This window comes from Poecilia reticulata, linkage group LG10, assembly GCF_000633615.1.
Source record: "Poecilia reticulata strain Guanapo linkage group LG10, Guppy_female_1.0+MT, whole genome shotgun sequence".
In the NCBI taxonomy this organism is placed as follows: domain Eukaryota; kingdom Metazoa; phylum Chordata; class Actinopteri; order Cyprinodontiformes; family Poeciliidae; genus Poecilia; species Poecilia reticulata.
Genome location: NC_024340.1, coordinates 23,455,668 through 23,479,944, shown reverse-complemented (window position 1 = coordinate 23,479,944; position 24,277 = coordinate 23,455,668). Strand labels below are relative to the sequence as shown.

Genomic DNA, 24,277 nt, shown 5'->3' with positions numbered 1-24,277 from the left:
AACAAGCAAACAAAATGTACACAATCCCCGGGACGTAAACAAACACACACGCTCACCTACTGAGAGGTTCTAGCGGAGTGATCAGTGAGAGCAGCAGGAGAGAATCAGGCTGGTAATTAATCTGGTCGCCGGTGCCGAGGATCTTCAGTTGCAGCTGTTGGTGTCGGTTCTGTTGGGAATAATTTAGATGATAGAAAAACTCCACRGTGCTGACAAGTAGGATTAGCGTCCATATAAATATTTTAAAGAGCAGCAATTCCCCTATTATCAATGGTAGGACAGAGACGTGAGAAAGGCTGAAGTACGTTTTAGTTTATGYAAGATTTATAAGCAAGATTTATTCAGGAAGWCATTGAGACGACTGCATCCAARGAAACATTTGGACATTTCAGGAAGCACTTTTTCATATGTAAYACGAAACAGAATATGACACAGATGTAAGCCTGTCAGSCTAGAGGGGGAGGCATGAAGCTGAGARGTCTGTGGTTACTTTGGAGGAGCTGCAGAGAKCCACAGCTCAGGTGGGATAATCTGTTGACAGGACAAATATTAGAACTGAACTCCACAACTCAGGAATTTAAGGAAGAGAGTCAAAAAGAAAGCCATCGTTTAAATGAAATCATTAAAAAAAAAATCCTGTTTGCAGTGAGCAACAATCCATGCAGGGAATGGAGGAAACACCAGAACACCTTAACTAAACTAATGAACTAAACCAACACTAACACTGTTAACAGCCTCCACTAACAAACTGATACACAGTACTGCCAGGCAGCATCACGCAGTGGGGATGACTTACTTCAGCAGAAACAGTGAAGCAGAGTAAATAAAGAAGAGCTACATTTTGAGTTTGAGTTTCTGTGGACRTAAGATTTGTCAACGATTTCAGTCTTTAGAAAGCCAAAAAAAAAAAAAAAAGAACTACGCGCAACACTTTCCATTTTGCACGAAAGAAAATCAAAAGCATGTATGAGCTCAGTTAGTGTTGATCCAAGCCACGGAATACAAACATTGAGGTTTGAGGCTGTAATGTGCCAAAATGTTTGGAAGTTCAAGGGCGTAATTATTGGCTCTATCTGCACTAAAAATGTAAGTTTATACAAAGTGTTTAAATCAAATTTACCTGGAGGTTCCGACGAGTTGACAACATTTACCTTTCCAAAGATTGTCGGTCTGCTACAGTGACACCTAGTGGTCAGTCTTGCCTATTGCGGAAAGTATTTTACTCTGGATTTTTTTTTTTTAGCTTGCCTTAAAATTGAAGTCTTAAACCATCATTCTCTCTTCTCTCTTTCACCAACATTTCTTCACGCTGCTGGTTTTCACAGTTCCTTCCCAATAATCTTTGCATTTTTAATGACTGTATTTTTGTATTTTAAGTCAAATCAAGCAAAGTTAAATTCAAACTTAACTTAAAAGGCCTTTCATAAGCATAAAGCATCTAGTAGGACACTCACTTGGACTTGGCTCTGCCTCTTTTGTCCTTCTGTTCTTCGTTCCCTTTNAAAAAAAAAAAGAACTACGCGCAACACTTTCCATTTTGCACGAAAGAAAATCAAAAGCATGTATGAGCTCAGTTAGTGTTGATCCAAGCCACGGAATACAAACATTGAGGTTTGAGGCTGTAATGTGCCAAAATGTTTGGAAGTTCAAGGGCGTAATTATTGGCTCTATCTGCACTAAAAATGTAAGTTTATACAAAGTGTTTAAATCAAATTTACCTGGAGGTTCCGACGAGTTGACAACATTTACCTTTCCAAAGATTGTCGGTCTGCTACAGTGACACCTAGTGGTCAGTCTTGCCTATTGCGGAAAGTATTTTACTCTGGATTTTTTTTTTTAGCTTGCCTTAAAATTGAAGTCATTCTCTCTTCTCTCTTTCACCAACATTTCTTCACGCTGCTAGTTTTCACAGTTCCTTCCCAATAATCTTTGCATTTTTAATGACTGTATTTTTGTATTTTAAGTCAAATCAAGCAAAGTTAAATTCAAACTTAACTTAAAAGGCCTTTCATAAGCATAAAGCATCTAGTAGGACACTCACTTGGACTTGGCTCTGCCTCTTTTGTCCTTCTGTTCTTCGTTCCCTTTYTTACGCCTTTTTAATCAGACATGGGGATTAACGCCTCTCTGTTTGTGGTCTCCTAGCTTTTCCTCTTGAACTCTCCTCCCTGAACTCGTTTGAATCATGGCGCAAAACCACGAAGCAACAGAGAAAGAGAAAGCAGAGGAGGGGGTTGTTGGATGGGTGGGTTAGAAGCCCACCCAGTGGGAGGAGGAACAGATGCTGCGTCTGCAGAAACAACTACAGGGTTCGGTGGGCTTGACTGAGTTAGTTTGTAGTTTGGTGGGAACTCGTGCATTGATATCATCCGAGCAACATATTAGGAAAATAAAGGAGAGGACGGGGGAAGGCAGCTGCAGGGAGGAAGTTTTTTATCTGGAGTTTTGGTGATGGGTAACTGCACAGAACCATCAATGAAAACCAAACTCAGGAAGGTAGGAGGAACTTGTTCACTATTTTAAAATCTGTAGCTGCTAGATAACTTTTATTTATTTGTTTGTTGTTATTATTTTTGGCGAAAATGTATTTATTTCCTTTTATTAATATTGAATGAAATAAAATGTTAGTGAAACTTCATTTATTTCAGTAACTTGTTTCATATAGTAAAACAAATGTAGAGATYAGTTACACACTGACAGATATTTTAAAGACTTACAATTTCATTTTGGTGATTTTCCAATTAATGTTAATTTAAAATGCAATTATATGTTTAGAATATTACCAAAAAATAAAAACATATCAAACTCATAAATCTACGTTTGATAAAAGAAAGTGTTCCTAGTCCCTGCTTGAAAGTTTGTTATTTTTAAGAGCCTGTTTTAATTTGTCAAAAGATCCTCATGGAATCATGTTGTAATTTATTGAATATRATGATTTTACAGCCATTTCCCATTTGTGCAACTCTTCTAACTAAGTTGAAAACATAATGTACAGCCTCAAACAGAAAACAAAATCAAATCACCAGATTTCATTTGCTTTCCTGTCCAGTAAGAAACTAGAAGTTTCAGATACAACACAATTTAACTTTGATTTAACATCCCAGAAAATACAATAAACAATWATCTTTTATTTTCCAACAAGATTAGGATAGTGCAATAAATAAAGAATGCTGCTATTTTCTCCTCAATTTATTCTCTCTATTGAAGTCTGAGTCCATCATGTAATTTTTATTTTTTTTATCTAAATTTTCAAACATCTCCTTATATCTGGAGATCTTTCAGATTAACATGTAGATGTCGGTGACTTCTCAGTTTCYTGTGGATCAGAGCGTGATGTTACTTTTTCAGGCCTTTTATCCTACTTCATGTTGTCCTCTCTTTGAGTTATTTCCTTTATTTTACAAATAAGGTCTTAATCATCATTTGAAAACGCCTTTTGCATTGATCTGAAGACGTTACGTGTAAGATGAAAATCTAAAATATYTTCTGACTAATWGAATTTCAGCAGGATGGAGACAAAAAGACAAGTATCAAAATGCTCTTTGACATATTTTGCAGAATAAAAMCTGAYGTAAATGTGAGCTAGGAATTCTGTGAAACAGTGAGGATCTTATATAACGTAATGCTTCAAGTCCCATTCGGACTCATGTCTGCGGGCTCAGAAAACACGGGTCCAAACCTTGTTTCCCTTAAAGAGATTACTCAGGTTTTTGTGGCAGTGAGAGCTGTGATCTAACAGCCTGCTGTGTCTCTATAAGAAGGCCATGCATGGGACCCTGCGGCGCAGGCCGAGGGGCCAGCAGGGTCTGCAGCAGCCRGAGGACGAGGAGAATCAGGATACGGAGGATAAGACGTTCAAGGACTCCTTCAGGTCGCTGATGAAGAACTACAAAGTTCTGCACAACATCGTAGGCCCAGCCTGCGTCTTCCTAAAACAGGGCTTTGTTCAGATGCTCGTATGTAACAGGCAGCGCTCTGTGTCCTCCTCGCTAAGCTTTTCCACTGTCGGCTTTCATCCCCACGTCTGGGCCCTTCATCACCCTCCTCCCTTCATCACACAGGCCCGGGTCAGACAATCAGATCCCCCAGCTCAGCGACAYGCTCGGAGGGATTGATTACTGGCTTTAATGGAAAATTATCGAGCGGATTTGCGAAGCTTGTCGCTTAAAATCTGGCACAGGCCAGAGTGTTATTTTCCAACTGAGACGAGTGGGCGATAAAGCAAATTAGGTCTGRATAAGAGAGCAAAAACATCTTAAATTATCTGGCTGGAAACTCCGAAAATTTCAAAACATCTCCTTTAAACTGAGAGTTTTTGGATGTATTGMTGGCACTTATTAGAAGTTATAATTTTTCTGCATTATCTTTTAAACGTCAAATATGACACGGCAATAAATCAGTCCATCTATCCTTCTATTGTGTAAAGGCCACTTAGTGGCACCAACCTATTGGGCAACATAGAGACACACAGGACAAACAACTATGCACACAGACACTCACGCACGCACGGACACACGCACGCACACACGCACACACACGCACACACGTACGCACGCACACACACGCACGCACGTACGCACGCACGCGCGCACACACTTCTAGGAAACCAAATACACCAATTAACCAAAAGTTCAAGTTTTTTGGACTCTGCAAGTGGATGATGTGCTGAAATCATCAAAAGCTTTTTAAATGAAGTTGTGAAAAAGATAGTGTTCAACTGTCCTTTGTAAAAAAAAAAAAAGTCCAACGCAACCACTCGTTTTTAGAAAACGCCCTAACACACCATCGTCTTTGTCAAACATAACAGTGGTAATGCATTTCTGTACCAAGCTGGTGGGAGTTGATAGGAAGACAGATAAACCTAAAAAYCTAAAAGGCCACAAGACTGAAAGCTAACAGCCTGACTGCGACCCCAAGCACACAGAACGGCCCAGTCAAAGTCCAGACCTAAATCCATTTGGTAAACTGTGATGCACTTCGTACTCTCCGCACTAACAGATCAACATGAGACATTTTCTCAAGAAAATTTGGCTAAATTTTAGTGTTGAATATGTAAAGTCCCTCTGCTGAATTTCCAATGGTTAGTTCTCGTTCCAGAAACACAGGAGTCAGTGGGTGAGAGGTGGGGTTAATTTAGCCTGGGTTTGTGAAACTAAAAGTAAAACGTGGCATTTTTAACTATTATTTAATCAAATGAATGTAACAGTGAACTCATTTTGGTTCTGCAAATGAAACGGTCGAATTTTCCTCCCATAAAACCGTATCATGTTGTGTTCAGCTTCATTTCATCTCTGTTTAGTGAGCAATCGTGAGCTGACTTGTGATTTTTTTGTGCAAATTTTTTATTTTTTGATGTAGCTTTGTCTCTGTGATTTACCAAATGATCTTTCAGTTCCTGAAACTTTTCTCTCCCAACAGGACAGAGAGCTGAGACCAGAGGAGCTTGAAGGTGAGACGACAGCAAATCAAACTGAACCTCAGCTTATTTTAATGCCTCAGAGTAATAAGATGTTTTCCGTTTGTGATCAGAGCTCCGCGTGGCGTTTGTGGAGTTTGACAAGAACAAGAAGGGCTACATCAGTCACAGAGACCTGGGGGAGTGCATGAGGACGATGGGATACATGCCCACCGAGATGGAGCTCATCGAACTGAGCCAGCAGATCAGTGAGTGGAGCGACTGAACGCAAAACTGAACACAAATCACAGAGGAATGAAACAAATATGACACCAGGTGGTTTTTGACATGGGGAGGAAACTGGAAGGAAGAAAGGGCGTCACAAAGAAATGTAACTTATCAAYTTAACCTGATCCAAGATCTAATGTTCTCCGAACCAGCACTATGTGAGAAAATATGTTGTATCTTATGTGGATTAGTCTGTAACAACGAGCGAGGGAACAGTTCGTATTTGACTGTGTGTTTGTGTGTTTCAGGTGGAGGCAAGATTGACTTTGAGGATTTTGTGGAGCTGATGGGACCGAAGCTGCTGGCAGAGACAGCGGACATGATCGGAGTCAAAGAGCTACGAGACGCATTCAAAGAGGTTCAGATAGATAAAAAAAAACTACAATTATTATTATTAAAAGAATAAAGAAATTAAGCCGCCGTTACTAGAGATATTGAATGATGCAGTTCATGCTGGTGTCTCACCTGTTGCTGCTGGAACTAAACTTATACACAACAACATTCAAAAATCCATCATTAAAAGAGTCAATTAAAAAAAACCTTATACTAATTTAAAAAMATAAAGGTTCTGAAGTGGCCTAATCAAAGTCTGAAGGTAAATCTGATTAATAAGGATCAATTTCAAAAATCCCAAAAAGGYGATGGATGCAATCAGTGCAGTATGCATATGTTTTTTTWAAAAATTGCTAGGACAAAATAACAATTTTATTCTCATTTATACATTTTTTTTAAATATAAATCATTTATTTACAGTCATCTGTCATTGCAGTTGTATTTTTCTTAGTTCCCTTTACCATTTTCACATAAATAAATTTGAAAATGTGATGACAGAAAAGTGTTTGGAAAGCAAAAACAGGGGAATCAGCTTTGCATATTTTGCAGTTGGCTGTAATATAACAGTGACGCAGGGAAACAGGAAATCAGGAACCGGAATTTACTCTTCCTTCCCCCAGACTGCTGAGCTTTTTGTCACATTTGTCCTCCTGCCTGTGCTCAGTTTGACTCCGACGGMGACGGTCAGATCAGTTTGACGGAGCTGCGTGAAGCCATGAAGAAGCTGATGGGCGAACAAGTGACCAACAGAGAGATCAGCGAGATCCTGAAGGACGTYGACCTCAACGGAGACGGCCAGGTGGACTTTGAGGGTAAGAGAGAATTTCGACGCGACTATTTCAGCATCCATGTTTACATTCGTTTCTCTGTTTTCGTCTTCTCAGAGTTTGTGMGGATGATGTCTCGCTGATGAGCCCAGCTGCCCCACGCAGGAAAAGGGAACTGCAGGGTTCTGCAGTGAACTTTATTTTTATTGTGATAAATATATATATTTTTATATTAAATAATGAAACAGGAAAATATRAAACAAAGGTGAATGAAAGAATATGAACAGCAGTGCAATACATATCAGTTTTGCAGAAGAAAAATGTATGATTTCCTGTTTTTTAACATATTTTTATATGTGAGTGGTTGGTTTTTGAGTGTAATGTTTGTAAAAATGTAAACATTCAGATTTTAATAATGAATAAAAATGGACAAAGAGAAGCCAGTACATAGAACACTGACCTTTATTTATATTTATAGWGACCAAATGGGGAAGAAACATGAGAAAACACCTTGTAGAGATAAAATATTGTTTCAAAACGTCTCGATTTAGCATTTTTGTCATGGGTTGACTGAAACTGAAACATGTTTTATAAAAGGTCCATYACAGAAARACAAGAAGAAAAAGAAAACAAATAAAATAATAAACTGGATTTGTATCTTATAGAGCTATTTTCAACATTTTAGCATAAGAATTCACACAGCCACCTAAACCATTTATAGTTGAGGTGTTTCTATCATTTCTATGGTAACGTGTATAAAGTCCTTTACTTCGGCATGCAAAGAGCTTCTACAAACATTTGTGCAAGAGTGGGTTGATCTCAGGAGCTCAGTGGATCCCAGATTGGCACCATGATGGGAYGCCACCTGTGCTCTAAGTATAATCCTAAAATGTCATGACTACTAAACATTCTGCACTCAACTCTTGTGGTATTATTCCATGTTAGGAATAACAGCAACACGGTCATCAATTCTTAAGCCAGATAAAAATCAGTGGGGTCAGCAGACGTTGGTTGGACAGTGTGCAGAGGTCACCAACTTTCTGCAGAGTAAACAAACTACAGACRTCCAAATTTAACGTGGATTCAGTTTAGCTCAAGAACAGCGTGCAGAGACCCCTTCCTGTKTCAACATGAGTATTTACCGTTCACAAAGCAAGCTCCATAAAGACGCGGTGACCTGCACAGAGTCYTGTCCTCAYACTGATTACACCTTTGGGATGAATTAGATCTGGGATGACAAGCAGGCCTTCCTGTCCAACATCAGCGTTTGACCTCACAAATGCTGCTATGGAAATATGATGCAAATCTTTCGTAAGCACACTATTAAACCTGGTGGAAAGGCTTTCTGGAGAAGTCAAAGCTGATGCAGCAGCGTARGGTGAGTCGACATCATATCAGTGWGATGAAATCCGTGTCTATAAATGTTTATAAATGCCTGTTTTAATAATTAAATCCCATTTAAACTTTAATATGCATCAATGTGCAGCAGCAGAAATTGCCTCAGTGCTACAGCAGAAGCTAACATCTACAGCCAACGTCTCTGCTCTTGGAGGTTCAGTCGATCATTACCAAGGAAAAAGAAAGACACTTTTGGATTGAGCGTTATTAAGCCTTWGAGAAAATATGTTATAGAATAATAATTTGTGTTCAATCATAAAAATGAGCTCTCCCAAAGTAAAAGTGTGTCAATTTAATAAAGCACTACTGTCACAAAAAAGACATGTTTAAAAAWATATGTGTATAAGTAACTTATTGACAATTTAATATAAAGTGTAATAGTTATTATTATCACTAGACAACTAGGACTGAAATTACAGAGATCAAACAAAAATGCATTCAAAATATAAGTGCTAACTGAATTTCTGTCAATAAACATAAATAATCTAAAGGGTGAGACATTTCATTCATGCTACATTTATTTTCCTAATTTAATCATGATTCTTTTACTGTATTTTTTTTCTCATTCATTGGATTTATTTGTTTGACATTTTTGCACAATCTTCATTACAAATGCCTGTCATCAGCCAAAGCCAGTGATTCCAGTAGGCTATACCCCATTATATCAGATGATTGGCAGCAGTGGGGTTCGAACCTGTTTCCTCAGCTTCTCTATAAACTACAGACATTTTTACTGAACATTGTGTGACTGGGAAATRTTCAACATCTGATTCTGCACAGCATCTTCCAAACCTCACAGCTTGATTATGTACGTAAAAGCTTCAACACCGTCATRACCCGGCTGTGATGTTGCTCTTTTTGTCTGTTCTGTTTCGTTATYATTACTACTGTTTTTTTAATAAGTAACAACGGCAAAAAATCTTTGAAATCAAAGTTTTTCTTTTTATTGAAAACTTGGCCAAGATTCTGTACAGCAGAGAGGGTTTGTAAAGCATAGGGGCAAGAGGAGACAGGGGCGGAGGGGGCGGAGTGGGACTCAGTTTCCCATGGTGCATCATACCCTGAGCCGAGAATCGTGTGTGTAAAACAGCAAGAGGTACTGAGTTTCCTCTCTGGTGTCTCAGACGACTGTGGAGGGGGTTTGAACTGAGAGAGTTTWAAAAAAAAAAAGGAAGAAAAAGGGGGAAGCAAAGTGCAGCCCAGAGGGGAGAAAGAGAAAAGTAGAGACAGAGAGGGATGGAGGGTGGATCTGGTGGTTTTTACTGGTCCAGCTGGTCGTTCCACATAGGTCTCGTCTCTGATCGGGGGGGCGGGGGACAGACGCAGACCTTCTCCTTTCACTCCGTTAGATCACAGACCTTCAAGAGGCACTGAGATGAAGACCTCAGACATCTCTCCCCCGCTCCCTCTTCCTCCGCCCCTCTCCCTCACTAACGCTCTTTCTCTTTCTCTCCTTCCCTGAGCCTCACTTGCTGGCCATGGTGTAGCAGCCGTGTGGGTGCCACTGCATGTCACGGATACGCCTCACGGACTGGAACTGTGGGTAGCGGGCGCCGTACTCGTTGAAGTGCCTGTAGTCGCCCTTCTCCAGCAGGTACTGGCTGCCGCGGTATCCGGGGAACTGGTATCCCACCCAGCTGGGGAGAGGAGCGGGAAGGGAAGACGGGTGAATAAAGCTGGGATCTTTGTTTCCCGGATCTCCTCTTTGGTAGTTTAGTACTCACGTTCCACAGCCGACCATGATGCTGCCCACTCTGTCTGTGAAGCCATAGGAGAACAGGCTGGGGACGTCGTCGTCCATGATCTCCATCTTGCGGCCCTTGAACTCTCCCACCTCATACAGGCAGATCTTGTGCTTCTCGGGGTCCTGAGGGTGAAAACGTTGAGAAAATGAAAGATCTCGGATCTTACTGAAAACAGAATGACAGTGGAAGTTTTTTTTTCCTTTTTGTACCATTCTGACAGGCCTGAAGGACAGCAGGTAGTCATTCCTCTGGCAGTTGCTCCAGGAGTCCCAGCGGGGATACTCGCCCTTCTCCAGGATGTACATCTCACCGCAGAAGTTCATCTGCTCAAATCCAACGAAGCTGCAGGAAACACAGAGTCAGGAGACATCAATGCAACAATTTAGGCAAAAAAAAAATAAAAAATAAAACACGTAAATGTATGCACACTGGCTGAAACTTACGGTCCACACTCAACGCGCAGGGAACGCACGCGGTCCATGCCCATCTCACACACATTCATGCACTCGTTGACGATCTCGATCATGCGACCCTGGAAGTTCTCCTGATCGAACACGTACATCTGGGAGACACAGAACCACAGAGAAACTCACTCGCTATGTGATCATTAGCTTATGTTAACAGAGGGGAAGCTCAGGGAGGAATGGCAAACCTTGTAGGACATCATCCCCATCTCAGACTTCTTGCCCTGGGTGGCCTTGCCGTCAGTCTGGGAGGAAGTCTTGGGCTTATCTCCAGTGGACATGATTGCTGAATAAAAAATAAAAAAAAATAAAATTTATAAAACAGGATTTGAGTGAAGATACAGAAAGGACTGGACTTCCAGGTGTGCAGCGTACCTTACCTGTTTATGTGTGTGATGCCTGCGCCGAGCCTCACTCAGAGTGTGTGCGGCTCGGAGAGCGCCCCTCGCTTTTATACGCTGGCGCCCACAGGAGGAGGATTAGGCGGAGAGAAACAAACCTGCTGAGGTCAGAGCAGGGGGACAAAAGAAACTCCTCATCATCAGAGGGGGACGGGCAGAGAGGTGGGACAGAAGCAGGGGACGGGACGACAAATGTGGTGTAGCTGCCATCACTTATAGGATCATATTTCTAATTTTTGGTTATTTTATCATCCTGTTTTTATCAGCAGGTCCCAGACATTAAATGTGCTAGTCTGACTGCGACTGACTTTGAACAACGCAGTTTAAATATGAATTATAACCAATGTGAGAGCATGTGATTAGTGAAGCCGGTGTATAAGAATTTTCTTTTTTCCAATGAGTTTGAAAATGCAAGGAAAAACACTTATTTTAGGGCACACCTTTTAATCTTTAGTTATCCAATCCAGTTGTTTGGTAGATTTGCTTCTCCAGCTGATCTTGAACTTTTCAGCTCTCTGCTTTAAATGCGGCAGCAGCAGAGACTTGGCATCCCAGCGAGGCTGCAGCTGGCTCAAGTCAGGAACGTCAGTGGGAAAATTCAGAACTATTGTTCTGCAAAAGAAGAAAAATAACCCAAGYAGGAGCAGACTATATTTTTAGTTCTTGCTTGTTTGAGTAGCAGCTTCAGCTTTTTACAGCCTTTCCAATCCTAAAAACTGTTTCACCAACGCAATCAGAACTACAGAATATCATTTTAATGCAACAACAAATAAAACGATCCCACAGCTTTTCAAGTAATGTTTCAAGAGTTTTAAATTCTTGCTTTTCTAATGTCCTGTGACAACTAGCTGTGCTGCAGTGCAAATAATCAAATCATTAGCATATAAATGTTTCCTTGATCTTTCAGAGATCTATAAATTACCTGACATTATTGATCAAACAATGGCGTGCAAACAGCTATCTGAAAATTAAATACTGACAAAAACTCTCATTTCAGATCTATGTTATCAAGCAGCATATACATTTTTGCAACCTTCTTTGCAAACCAATATAACAAACAGGAGTGTAATTTTCAACAGCTCTTTAGGCTTTGGTGATCATTCTAAACAACTGGTTCAAAATTGGTTTAATTATTGAATTAATATTTCTAAATTAAGATTACAGGTGTCAAAAAATGAGCTTGAAATGATGATTCGTGCATTTGTCTCATTTTGTTTGGACTATTGTTACAGTCTTTTTATATGTCTTAGAAAAACAAATCAGACTGTGTGAAATGCGGCAACAAGGACAAATATAGGGGAGCACATTACCGCTGTTCTGGCCTCCTTACTGACTCCCTGTTTATTTGCTACATGATGCAGTTTTAAAGTATTGGTCCTGACACACAGGGAACTTCAGCCCCTGAATATTCTCAGATTTTATTAGAGCCTTGCTGTTCTTCTCAGAGGTTGTTGGTGATTAATTTTAAAACGGGTGACGATTTTGCTTTTCAGGCCTCAAAGCTCTGTAGCTCTGTAACTCTTTTGTCCCAGTGACTCTCCAAGACATTGTTATTCTGACAGGCTTTTAACTAGACGGATAGCTTTTATGTCACTTTTTATATTCTTGTTTATGTTTGTCTTTGTGAAACACTTTGATTTTAGTGTCTGTGATAGCTGTTATAAATTTTACTTATACAGTAAAAGAGAATTTCAGCTTTGCTACTTTTACTTCTGTCTTTTATAGCAGTGCTTCCTAAAGTTAGGGTAGAGGCCCAGTTATGGTCAAACTCAGCAAGAGTGAAGTTCTAAAGTACAAATTAGATTTTTTTAGGCTTATTTATGCTACTACTTCAAATGCAGTGCTGATCTAACGGTACTTAGATCAGCCGTTTTCTATGTTTCTATGTCACATAAGAAGCAAAAAGTAAATAGCAGCTTTAGAAACACAGCTAAACACATAAGCACAGAGCCAGTAGCAAAATGAAAAACAACCAGAGTACATAGCAGAGTTGGTTGCAGCAATAGTTCCTCCCATTGCTTTGTCTGGGAGAGACGAGGTTAACGCAGAAAAACAGGGCAGGTGTATCAACCGCAGAAAGAGAAACCCAGGCAGGTGTCAACACTACAAACCAAGACGTGGTTTAACATAGAAGTTACACCTGTTATTTCTAATGAGAAAGAAATTACAGAACTGAATATTTGAGAGTAAGAAAATACTCAGTTCAGTTTATCCTCCAGCAGCCCAAGCCTATAGCAGCAAAACTACAGTGAAAACTAAGGATAGCATCAGTCACTCAAATTAAAAACTTTATCACAGGGGACAGTTTTAATTCTAGTTTTCGCCTCATGGACAAAAATTGGGAGCTGGAGACACAGAGGAAGCGTCTAACTGAGAGGCCTGTCTCCCATTCTCCTTTTACAAACTCAAAGAACCTGCAGTCTGAGATGAAACACTCAGATTTCTATCCACATAATGAAGCATTATTGTTATTATTATTACTATTATTATTATTAATAAGGATTATTAATATGTAAAAAGACGGATTTTGAATTATATCTTGAATTTAAAAAGTTGCCAAGTGAAAATAAGAGAAATGTTTTAAATCTCACATAATTCTTCTTAAATTATTTTAACGTTGTTTGTGCTCCTGTATTTGTGAATGACGGCAATGTGTCCATTCTTTTCTGTTTTAATAATTTAAATCATTACATGACAATTCATTCAATGAATTTATTCATTCTTATGTAGCCCAGAAATTTAAATCTGTCGGTGCTTTTTACAACTAAGTCTCAGCAAAATAAAAAGACTGGATGCAAAAATATGCAAAATTTAATATCAAATAAATTTTCTGTCTTGTAACAATTATAATAAAACGATTCTATTTACAAACATCTTTTATTTCTTTTTGTTTACTTGAGACCAAACCAAATCCTTCTAACTTGTGCTTTACGTCCAGCTGTGGCATCCAGACCCCAACTTTGGGAACCACTGGGCTAATAAGCCACCATGAGCTAGCCAAACCAGACAGCTACCTGTGCACGTGCACCTTCACCAATTAATGCGAGAGAGCGGTAGCACCTGCAGACTTTAAAATCTGAGTTAGATTGACTTTCGACCTCTCTGTAACATTTCTATACATTAGCTCAGACCTTCACAGATGTCGTTCTGTGTGCCACCCTAATCCCCGACATTCTCCACCCCGATCCCCGCCCTTTGTGCCGGGCAGCGCGCTGGACTGCTGACCGGGGTCCGAACATGCCGGAGCGCCTTTTGTTCTCCAGCGCCAGGGGAACTATAGGATCTGCTGAGCTGGTCGATGCGGCAGGACAACAGCGTGCAGCGGTCACAGAGGGTCGCCGGGGTGCGCGCCTCGCCGGCTCTGCCGTGCCGTGTGGACATTCGAACAGGGGCTCATAGAGAGACGCGGGCGCGCCCSGRTGAGCGCGCCTCCCGCCCACCCGTCGGTATAAAACTGAAGCGCCAGGTTCTCTCAAAGCTCTACGCGAGGCAGGCGGTAGGCGCGTATCACTCCGAGCTCTTCCAATAAAGTGCCAGTCTAGGTAAGGACATCTCTGCTCTATCAGCTCAGGGTCGCTCTCACTCTCAAATCCAGAAGCACTTTTACTGCAACCAGAGCCCAGATCTCCTCCATTTTACACTTTTTTAGTAACAACCAATAGACGCAATATACGATTCTCAAATGAAAACCGCCATAATTTATACAAGGAAGAGATAATCTAAAAGTAAAATGCTAATTGTTCTACATTATTTCCTTGTCCTCAATCAGGAGTCAAGATGTACAAAACTACAAGGTCCCCAATGATGCAGCCTTTGGTCAACTCAGGAATGGGCATGGCTCCTTTCTTCAAGGTAATCTCTCGCTCCTCTCTACACAAACAGGAAACATGGAGTAATKAACTTTTTCTATGATCCGTTAATTTTGTGCTCAGTGTGAAGGAGAACCAGCCAGGTTAGGTAACTTGCTCTGTCTCCTCAGGTGACTGTGTTTGAGCAGGAGCATTTCCAAGGAAAGTGCCTGGAGTTCACCTCCGAATGCTGCAACATCCAGGAGTGCGGAATGGACACCATCCGCTCCATCAGGGTGGAGAGCGGAGCGTAAGTCTCTTAAGATTTTTTGGAGTGACAGTARCAAGCTGCACAARTTGAATTTAGCCAAAACAATATCTTTATGTACAATATATTGCATCTCAACTGTCATTACAACTTTAATACTTGCAAAATTGCAAACTGCAATGGTGTGGATGCAGTATTTATATTTCAGGTAGAATGCTTTCAAACTCTGCTTATCTATAACATACTTGACCAGTCTGGTGAAGCTTCACTGCTGTTTATGACCACAGCTAACATAGATCTTAGAGGTTGAAATCATTGAGAGCAAGTAGGGGCTGGTAATGGAAAAGAAAGAGACTTCAAGTTAGGAAAATCTGGGTGAATCACAATTGATACCATCAGTTTAATATCTTCTACTCTTCAACAAAGCAACAGGGAGCCCTCTGGTAAGCTGGTCTGTCTCTGTGTCTTTGTGTGAAGCTGGGTGGGCTTCGAGCACCACGACTTCCAGGGCCAGCAGTTCATCATGGAGAGGGGAGAGTACCCCCACTGGGACGCTTACAGCGGAAACATCTCCTACCATGTGGAGCGTCTTATGTCTTTCCGCCCCATCTACTGCGCTGTGAGTACATCGTCCTCACCTTGTCCAGCCGACCGACTGAGAACRTGAAGACACRATCAATCTCTGTGCTCTTGTCCAGTCCCACCAGAGCAGCCGCATGATCATTTTCGAGAGGGAGAACTTCATGGGCCGCAACGCAGAGATCTGCGACGACTACCCCTCTCTGCAGGCCATGGGCTGGATGATGCCTGAGGTCGGCTCCATGCACGTGCAGTGYGGCGCGTAAGTTCTAGCTGAAAACGCTCCTCAGGATCTACACAGATTGTCCTCYRTTACTCTCTTTGACCCTGTACCGTCCTGCTGCTGTCCCCTTGCAGCTTCGTGTGCTACCAGTTCCCTGGCTACAGRGGTCAGCAGTACATCATGGAGTGTGAGAGACACAGTGGAGACTACCAGCACTGGAGGAACTGGGGCTCTCACTGCCAGACCCCTCAGATCCAGTCCATTAGACGCATTCAGCACTGAGAGGAGAATGGGCTGAGATTGAGGYCAAGCAGTTCCTCTCCCCTATACCCACAAACCCCCTCTTCTCCCTCTCTTTCCCTCCCCTCATTCCTCTTCTTCCTCTTGACTTGAGCCGCCCCAACCTGACAACACCGCACAACGATTCAGAGCCGCTGCCAGAGTGTGATAAGAGACAATATCGCACTGTTAAAGCACAGGGAATTACACACTTCACACACAAGCTGACATTAATGACGCTCAGTGTCTTTTTATTTGGTTTAAAGGCTCCTCCACGCAGCAGGCACACACCTGAGCTGTATTCTAGCCCGAGCTCAGTGGAGAGGACAAGAAATCGATCAGACAGGTGTGAAACCTGGAGACCCAGGGAATAATCCCCCCTGCTGAATGAAGCAGAGGTGCAGCTCAGATGTGTTGTTTGTGTGAAGGAAACCGATCCACATGCTGATTACTAATAAAGTCATTTTACTTCACGTGGTTTTGTTTTATTCCTTCCCTCTTCCATAAGGCTCAAATGACATGCCAATTATTTAAACAAAAGATAAATTATTTCAGATGGCTCTACTGTGGGCGAATCATTGAAAACAATGCAAAAAAAGAAGAAAAAAAAAAMYWARRRRWKRAMSSMAAMYTWRRAWYYWWYYKRWKRAAAARWTTAAMYWAAMMRGGGSCMAAAAAARCAAATCTTTTTGGAAGATATAATCAAAAGTTTTAACATCTCAGGTGCATACAGAAGCATTTATTCAGYAATTTCCCAAAATATTATCAGGTTACAACCACAAACGTCAGTCTTTTATTTGGATTTTAGCTTATGTGGCGTGACATTTAAAAAATTATACGGTTTTAGAAACTAAAATTTAAAAAGTGTTTTTGTGCATATAGTCAGTCACCCCATGACAGCATGAACATTGCCCTGGACGAGCCTTCTYGTCCCGTCACTACAGCGACAGAAAYGGTTCCAGTTTATGAAAACGTTTCACCCCCAACTGGAGCTGCTAAACATGGCGCTCAGAAACTAATCGAAATGAAGATGCAACAGAATTTATTTATCCCACATGAGAAGAGTGCGACAAACAGACTCGTCTCCCAATTCTCAGCTGCATGCAGGAAGCACCTGTCAACACAAGAGGGCGCCAACTCCCAATTCAATGCACAATCCACTTAGAAATTTGGAAACTWGTTCAGATGCGCCTCACAGATAGAGAATTGCTTTTACTTTCTAAAGTCATTCTAGTCAGATGCCCACATAAAGAAAAACTGTACATTCCTGAGTCAGAACTTTGTGAAACGTTTAACATTTTCCTAATTTTACTTTATGAAACAGATCAATTCCAGTCTCATCAGAATGAGGACATCTGTGGAGAGCAATTTTCAAGTGTTGCTRCAGATTCTTAACTGTAGGCCTGGACTTTGACTAGGCCATGCTTACAACATGAAAATGCTTTAAACCAGAAGACTTCATTCTTCAAACACTGCTTTGTAACCTTTAAAAATAGCCCTGATCTTACACATCTGAATYAGATTGCTGAACATATTTACAACTAAGATAAAATACCTCTCACCCTTTGGCTTTAAAACCCTCCAAACGGTTTTGTTTACAGCTAAAACAAACTGAACAGCCACAAATTAGCTGTGAAAACCTGCAAACCGATGAAAATAACTAACTTCTTTGAATCAGATCCCAACATCAATTTCTTCTTCKGAAGAGTCTGTCCAGGTTATGATGACAGGTTCAGGGGCTGGCCCCATACCTCCCACCACATCTACATCATCCTCCTCAATGACTGTTTCACATTTTTCTGTCTCAGGGTTTTTCTCTGAAGTTGTTGTGCTCTCAACATGAGATGAACTAAGAAGATTTCCATTTTTCTTTGGCCCGCCACGCCTTCGATTTGGTGGCCTTGTTGTCTCTACAGGATCCTCCTCCAGAAAAGGCAATAAGTCCTGAAAACCAACGGCACAAAGTTAACTTCCTCAAAGATTTAGCTTCATGTTGTTTGGCAGTGGATTCACTTATCCTTAAAAGCAGTGCTTGTCAACAGAGACTTCACATGTTATTGTGAAGTCTCGTCTCTACAGCCCCGAAATGAAACCTTAACAGCAAGATTACTACTATTACTACATACTATTTTCCAAGAGACTTTAAAAATGTTATCTTGKCAACTGCTTATATTTCACCCTCAGCTGTTGSTGGYAATACATATGAAGTCATCAGTTTAGTTTCTTTCCAATTATGTTATGTTTCCAAAACAAGAMATTTAGACCAGTCTTATGTTTCTCTAGGTGGAATATAATCCCCTTGTTCAGAGGCAGCCTGTAAAGAAGAGAGCTGTGAGAAAGTGATCACAGGAAGCTGAAGAAGGCCTGCAGGTTGTTTAGAGGACATCGATGCCGTGACTCAGTGTGTGACTAACTATATGATCGACTGTGTGGACAACATCATCCCCACCACAAACCTTGGATTACCATTGGCCCAAAGGGACAGGAAAAAAAGCCTTCAGGGAGGGAAACGGGGAAATATTGAGACGTACACTGAAAGCCTTTAAAATCAAACAATAGCCCCAAGTTAATAAGTCTGCAAGTAAACCTTTAACTGCAAATYAGTGGTGCTTCTTCACATCCTAATAATACCCAGGGTTTCCCTCAGTGTATTACAAGCCTGGCGGGCCACCAGGCTTTATTTGTGCCCCCACCAGGCTTACCATTGTTGATTTATTAAGTTCTTTTTAATGATTGCCTTTTTTTAAGCACTTTATAGTTGGTGTTTAGGTATTAATCTTCAAGTCTTCCAAAAATRCATAACTATCAATTGATGTTTTTAAATTTCCTGTAAACTTTAAACATTTTTTAACTCAAAAACAGGGTGGGTGGCTGGAGGACTGCCCTAGCGCCCTGAGCAACAGGCTTAGCAAGGGGAAAACCCTGAATACCAGAAGAATTTGTCTTACCATAAAGGTTCATGCTCACCTGGATGTGTGGATCCCTAAATCTGCTCCTGATTGGGTAGAACTTTGTGACCAAGTGCCTTCTGAAATGGCCAAAATGGGAGTTTCCCTTTGATGGTGATGGACCCTGCAGGAAGTATTGCACACCAAAGTCAAGAGTTGATACATTTTCTGCAAGAGTCATCATCACCTTTTAGCTTTGTACAACTCATTAAATTTTGCARCAGTAAACACAGGGACCTGTTTACTGCTKCAAAATACACATTAGGTCATCTGTCACATTGTAATAGGAATCTTTTACTCATATGTAAGTTTTCGGGTAAATTGATTTTTCTGTTTAAATAAGCTTTAAGTGATAATCCTTAGAATAAACAGAATTAAATCTCAAATATATCGCTGYGTAACGCGTCTATATAAGTTTTACTGTTTGAGGCTAAGTATTGAAATACAATTAAATGGTATTCCAAAAAACAGTGATGATCTAGTTTTGCCTAAAGCTACTTTTTAGTGAGACAGTCTATCATCTTCAGTTAGCTGCCATTTTTACTCTATTTACTTGGTCCTCTTCAGAAAAACTGAAAATCTGGAAAACATCAGCAGGTTGCAGATAGTTTAGTCACCTTTTCCTCTGGAAGCTCACAGTTGTTTCCCTGCAGCGTCGCTCTGACTGACAGCAAGTTGTCTCTAGCCAGTTTCACCACCGGTTTCTGCACCAGCTGCTTCTCCTGCTGATCCTGACCCGACACGGCCTTTGAGTCCCTCGACGGTGCCAGCTTCTTCACCTTTTTCTTCTCTAACGAGAACCGATACGAGTTTGACCTCCTTCTCTTCGGCCTCTTTGCTGGTGTGACGGATTTGAAGATATTAGAGGAAACGGCCTGGGTGTCTGATAGTCCGGTATCAGCCCTCTGTACTCCAGGTGTCTGAGAGCGTTTGACTATGCGCTGCAGAGAAGGTGTGTGAGAGATTTCCTCATGACTCTTGGTTGTTTTGTGTTTCCTCTGAACTGGCTGACTGGCTTCTGGAGAGATCTGAATGCAAGGGCTGGTGTTATTACTTTCAACATGCTGCTCAAATGATTGGAGTAAGTTTTCCAGAATGTCGTTCAGATCCCCCTCACATTGCTGCTGCAGCACTGGCATCTCAGAACTGCTAATCTGGGCCTGGTGTTTGTTTTGGATAGCAGAGTTGCCAGGAGTGTTGCTGCCTGTTGAAAGAGGAGCTTTGTTGTTTGGTAAGATGTCCAGATCCTGAAAGACCTCCTCCAACAAACGATCAATGTGCTCAGGCTGGTCCTCGTGAGGCGGAGGAGCTGGAGGAGCAAACTGTGGGCTGTAGAGATGGGATGGTGCTGGGGAAACGTATGGTGCAGCATGCGAATGCATCGGTCGAATGGAGGGACTATAAGACGTTACACTAGGCCCACTGTAGAGGTTGTTGGATGGTGTTGGTTGGTTCCTGCAGATCTGATCCGTGCCAATAGGAAGACTGGCCTGGAATCAGAGAGAGAAAACACAAATTATGACGCAAAAACCCCCAAATATTCAGTTAAACCACATATACTCTGAAGAAAAATATTATAAAAAAAGGCTAATTTAATCTTAGAGTAATTGGTGAAAACAGGAGTGTGTGTTATTAGTTTTGCTGTGTTTTAGTTATATTTTGTGGTTTCTGACTTGTAAAAAATGCTACATAAATAAAGTTTACTAACTTACTTACTGAAGAAAGACACTTTCTAACTGTAGATCAGCTTCAGTTCAACTTCACAAACTGTTTCCCCATAAAAAATATCTAAGCAATGATGCGCTCTGATTGGTTTTCAGTCCAAGTGATTCACAGAAAGGGCACTGAAGTGTGAAGACACTTTGATAAAACAGTGTTCGCTCTGGCTTCAGCATATCTAAGTATTAGGGCTGGGCGATACAATTAATTGACGAATCAATTTTTTCTTTTTCGAAGATTTAATTTTAGAAAATTCAGGAATTTTTTTTCTCATTTTCAKAATTCTGAGTGGTTATATTCCCTAACCTTGGCAACCTGCTGTGTGGTTTTTCTTCTCCCCCGCTGGGTGTTCACTCCCCCTCYGCCTTGCTGCGACTCCTGACTCTGGTCCTCCTCAAACACCTTTCCACGTCTCCTCGGCTTCTTCTTGGCCGGCTCCAGCTCCTCCCTGGTCTTCTGGTGTAACCTCCTGCCCACAGCGCCCCCACCCTGACCTGCTCTGGGCGTCCTCACCCTCCACCTGTGCAGGAACAGTTTCTGCAGTTTGCTCACCCCAATCTCCTGCACATCCACCATCTGAGTGAACGCGCCTTGCCCCCCCCTCCCTCTCGGCCTCCCTCTGGGTCTCCTGGTCCTCTCCTGTCCGCTTCTGGCTGCCTGGGCACCCCTTGGCCTCCTCCTTGCCCGCCCCCTGCGGGGGATCTCCCTCTTCTCCGGGTTCAGGAAGTGGTTGATGAATCCCACGATGTTTCCCTCAAACTGCTCCAACCTCTCTCCTTCCCACTCCTCTGGGTTAGGGTCGGCCCAGCAGCTCTGAGAATCGACCACACAGGGAGTCGTCTGGGTGGAGTAATGAGGAAGAGGACCAGGAAAAGGAGCAGGAAGAGGCGCGTACTGTGGCGTCACGATGGCAACAGATGTGCTTCTAGGTGTTGTGGATTCCTGCAGACAGCCTGGTGGAGCAGCAGTGTACTGCAGCGTTTGGTTTTCTTCAGGTGGGTAGATGACAGTGACAAGCTGATGAGAGTCTGTGTGTCCTAAACTCTGGAGGACGCTCATGTCGATGGTCTCATAGGGGACCACTGCGGGGACAGGAGGACATGAGTCGACAAGCTGTTCCTCAGTTTGAGTCCACATGTCTCTTCCTCCACCTGACACCTCCGCCTCTTTCCACATATAGGTGGACCCATCCCTCACCTCTCTCCTCCACCTGACCAGCCTCCCCTCATGCTCCTCTGTCCTCTGTGGCTCCGTTTGGACCCCCACCTCCGCGTASTGCTCCGTCCCTCCACCAAACCTTCCCCTGCTCTTCGTCACCTCCACCAAGCCGCTGATGCCGAGCTTGGCTGCAGCGTAAATGGCCTCCTGCTTCTCGTTCTCCCCCTCCCCGGCCATCTCTCCGGAGTAAAGGAGCCGGATGATGTGCAGCAGGGTGCAGGCGCCCAGGGCCTGGAACTCCAGGAGACGGCTCTGTCCAGAAGGGGGCGCCGGAGAGGACGACAGAGCCGAGGAGATGTGAGGGCTGATGGCCGACAGAATGCAACTGTGTGCTGGGACTGAAAGACCTGACGGTGAAAAGATTGACATAAAAACCGTTTAAACAATATGCATTAGAAAAATAAAGATATTCCTTTAGATTTGATCTTGTTCTGCAGTCACATTGAGCAAGAAAGCAGCATAAGTGCAAAGAAAACTTCCAAAAACAGCTCGGATAACTACTAATAAAGACCCATTTACAACATATTGCAAGAATTTCTGCTCCCCTATATAAAAACCCTAAGTAATATAAAAAATTTGCACAGAACTGTTTGCAAATATTTGTCCCACAAGTAATCATCAGCAGCAACCTTATGTAAATTATCAACAAAAATGCATTTGTACTAATTTGTGAGTGAGTTTGTACCTCCAGCTTTGAGTAAAGTGTCACAGAACTGGCTGCACTGCTGCTGCTTTCGTAGTTCAGCAACAATGAGGGCTTCGAAGCCCGGTTTCTGGTAGCACCACATTTCTCCATYCACTTCAAAGCAGGAGTCAAAAGGCACAGAATAAAGGTGAATCAGACTGGAAGATAACACAAGTATGCTTTTTAATTCATAACAGAAAGCCTYGATTATCTGAATCTTGTCATTTTCATAAAAACCCACCTGAAAATTATTTAAAATAAATTCATCACAGCATTTTTTTTCTTGCAAAGACTACACKGCATTATATAAAAAACAGAAGTCACTCATATAGGTAACTTTATTTTTCACTTTAAGTGKGTTTTTGTCTGTCTCAMCTGTATATAAAATAGTATTATAAACATAATTATCCTATTTATTYCAACACACTGGTAATTATGAGACTTATGACTTTTTAAAACCATTCTTAGGCAAACTTTTACACATTAAAATAATTATATSACTTCAGTTTTCCTTTAATTATATCAGCTAACTTTATCACTTTTAGGCAGACATATACRGGGGTCCAGGCTCAAAGGCAAGTCGCCTGGATCAAGCACACCTGAGTTTAGCATTACAAACCTTTTGCAGGCTAACTATAAAACCAGACTATTCAAAAATAAGCATATTTAATCGGTCCTGACAGTCCAGCTGCTAGTTACCACTTCAAACACACCATAATATACAGTCTAATAACTCTACTGAGTTTTATTGCCAAAAACAAMCTCTATGCTAGCTAAATKACTATACAGTAAAACGCGCGCAGGTGTCCGACACCGTTGGTACTTACCGTCTTAAAGGGCCCTAAAATGATTTCTGAAGTCCAAAAATGTAAAAAGAATATTTTATATACATAACACGAACGTGTGAATTGAGTCTTTATTCTCTCTTTTTTTATTTCCGTCTGATTAAAAGAGGTAGAGACTAACCACGGGTCATTTTGGTGGTCGCCAGCAAAGCGGGATGGGCAGCGAGGCAGCAGTTTGCCACTGTCGCCGCCAGGTGGCGACAGTGGCTCTCCACAATGACCAAAACCTGACTCTTTGGATAGGCAACCAAAGAGTGAAAATAAAGCCAAGAGGGTTTCTGTACGTACTTCCAGCTTCTTTTGTGAATCAAAACAAAACGATTAAATCCAATTTTGACTGGATTTTGAGATTTCTGTTGATTTGTAATTAAAATAGGATTGCATTTGTTGTCTTCTTTTACTCAAAATAAGAAAGTGAGTTATTTTTGTACACATTTTTTTTTATCTTTGTGTGATTGTAAATTACCCTTTACCAACAGAATTAGCTCATTGATTAACAACAACATTAGAAATTCAAACTAGTAAAAAGCTAAATATAACAATACCATTTTAGATGATATTTTTGTAGATCTTATAAATTATAAATACTTTCACGACACGATATAAGGTTTGAATTAAATGTAGAAAGAGAATTGAAAAGAAGATGTCTTACATTTCCCCTTTTATTTTTCAAAAGATTTCATTTCTATAAGGAAAACAGCAACATTTCCAAACCACTATGGCCTTATTTGAAAATGTAATCTCTCTCTCTCTCTTTGTAAAATAAGAAATTTATAAACCAGATTCTTTATAAAGTTAATTTGGATTTCACTACACCTAGGAACGGTTCAGAAAAGACCTATAAAATCAAAATATCACTTAAATAGTATCTATCTGACAACAGAAAGTAGGCCAAAAATATAAAAAAGCAACAAAATATATCCTAATATACAGA

The 24,277-nt window shown here is 41.3% G+C and overlaps 4 protein-coding genes across 9 annotated transcripts; 2 read left to right on the top strand and 2 right to left on the bottom strand.

The window, feature by feature from the left end:
* The first annotated feature begins 2,348 nt into the window (after positions 1–2,348).
* cabp2b (calcium binding protein 2b) lies at positions 2,349–7,403 on the top strand. The gene is made up of 6 exons (XM_008420285.2): positions 2,349–2,496; positions 5,419–5,449; positions 5,530–5,664; positions 5,932–6,041; positions 6,681–6,828; positions 6,901–7,403. Exons 1-6 carry the CDS (start codon positions 2,452–2,454, stop codon positions 6,924–6,926), a joined length of 495 nt encoding a protein of 164 aa, XP_008418507.1. The 5' UTR covers positions 2,349–2,451; the 3' UTR covers positions 6,927–7,403.
* Positions 7,404–9,100: 1,697 nt separating this feature from the next.
* On the bottom strand, positions 9,101–10,869 carry crybb1l1 (crystallin, beta B1, like 1). 2 transcript variants are annotated; one of them, XM_008420291.2, is made up of 6 exons: positions 10,771–10,869; positions 10,579–10,676; positions 10,370–10,488; positions 10,136–10,268; positions 9,906–10,048; positions 9,101–9,818 (listed from the first exon to the last, which is right to left on the bottom strand). In XM_008420291.2, exons 2-6 carry the CDS (start codon positions 10,669–10,671, stop codon positions 9,647–9,649), a joined length of 660 nt encoding a protein of 219 aa, XP_008418513.1. In that variant the 5' UTR covers positions 10,672–10,676; positions 10,771–10,869; the 3' UTR covers positions 9,101–9,646. The 2 variants fall into 2 exon arrangements, with proteins under 2 accessions (XP_008418513.1, XP_008418514.1); XM_008420292.1 differs by having other exon boundaries at positions 10,766–10,811.
* A 446-nt stretch (positions 10,870–11,315) lies between these two features.
* Positions 11,316–23,545, bottom strand: LOC103471351 (uncharacterized). 5 transcript variants are annotated; one of them, XM_008420288.2, is made up of 7 exons: positions 23,465–23,510; positions 23,326–23,351; positions 22,499–22,612; positions 20,902–22,160; positions 19,494–20,366; positions 18,896–19,000; positions 16,648–17,872 (listed from the first exon to the last, which is right to left on the bottom strand). In XM_008420288.2, exons 3-7 carry the CDS (start codon positions 22,599–22,601, stop codon positions 17,603–17,605), a joined length of 2,610 nt encoding a protein of 869 aa, XP_008418510.1. In that variant the 5' UTR covers positions 22,602–22,612; positions 23,326–23,351; positions 23,465–23,510; the 3' UTR covers positions 16,648–17,602. The 5 variants fall into 5 exon arrangements, with proteins under 5 accessions (XP_008418511.1, XP_008418510.1, XP_008418509.1 ...); XM_008420289.1 differs by lacking the exon at positions 16,648–17,872 and adding an exon at positions 11,316–11,403 and having other exon boundaries at positions 23,326–23,545; XM_008420287.1 differs by having other exon boundaries at positions 22,499–22,656; positions 23,326–23,545.
* cryba1l1 (crystallin, beta A1, like 1) lies at positions 14,223–16,401 on the top strand. Its single transcript, XM_008420290.1, has 6 exons — positions 14,223–14,333; positions 14,561–14,643; positions 14,771–14,889; positions 15,325–15,466; positions 15,546–15,688; positions 15,784–16,401. Exons 2-6 carry the CDS (start codon positions 14,569–14,571, stop codon positions 15,929–15,931), a joined length of 627 nt encoding a protein of 208 aa, XP_008418512.1. The 5' UTR covers positions 14,223–14,333; positions 14,561–14,568; the 3' UTR covers positions 15,932–16,401.
* Positions 23,546–24,277: the final 732 nt, after the last annotated feature.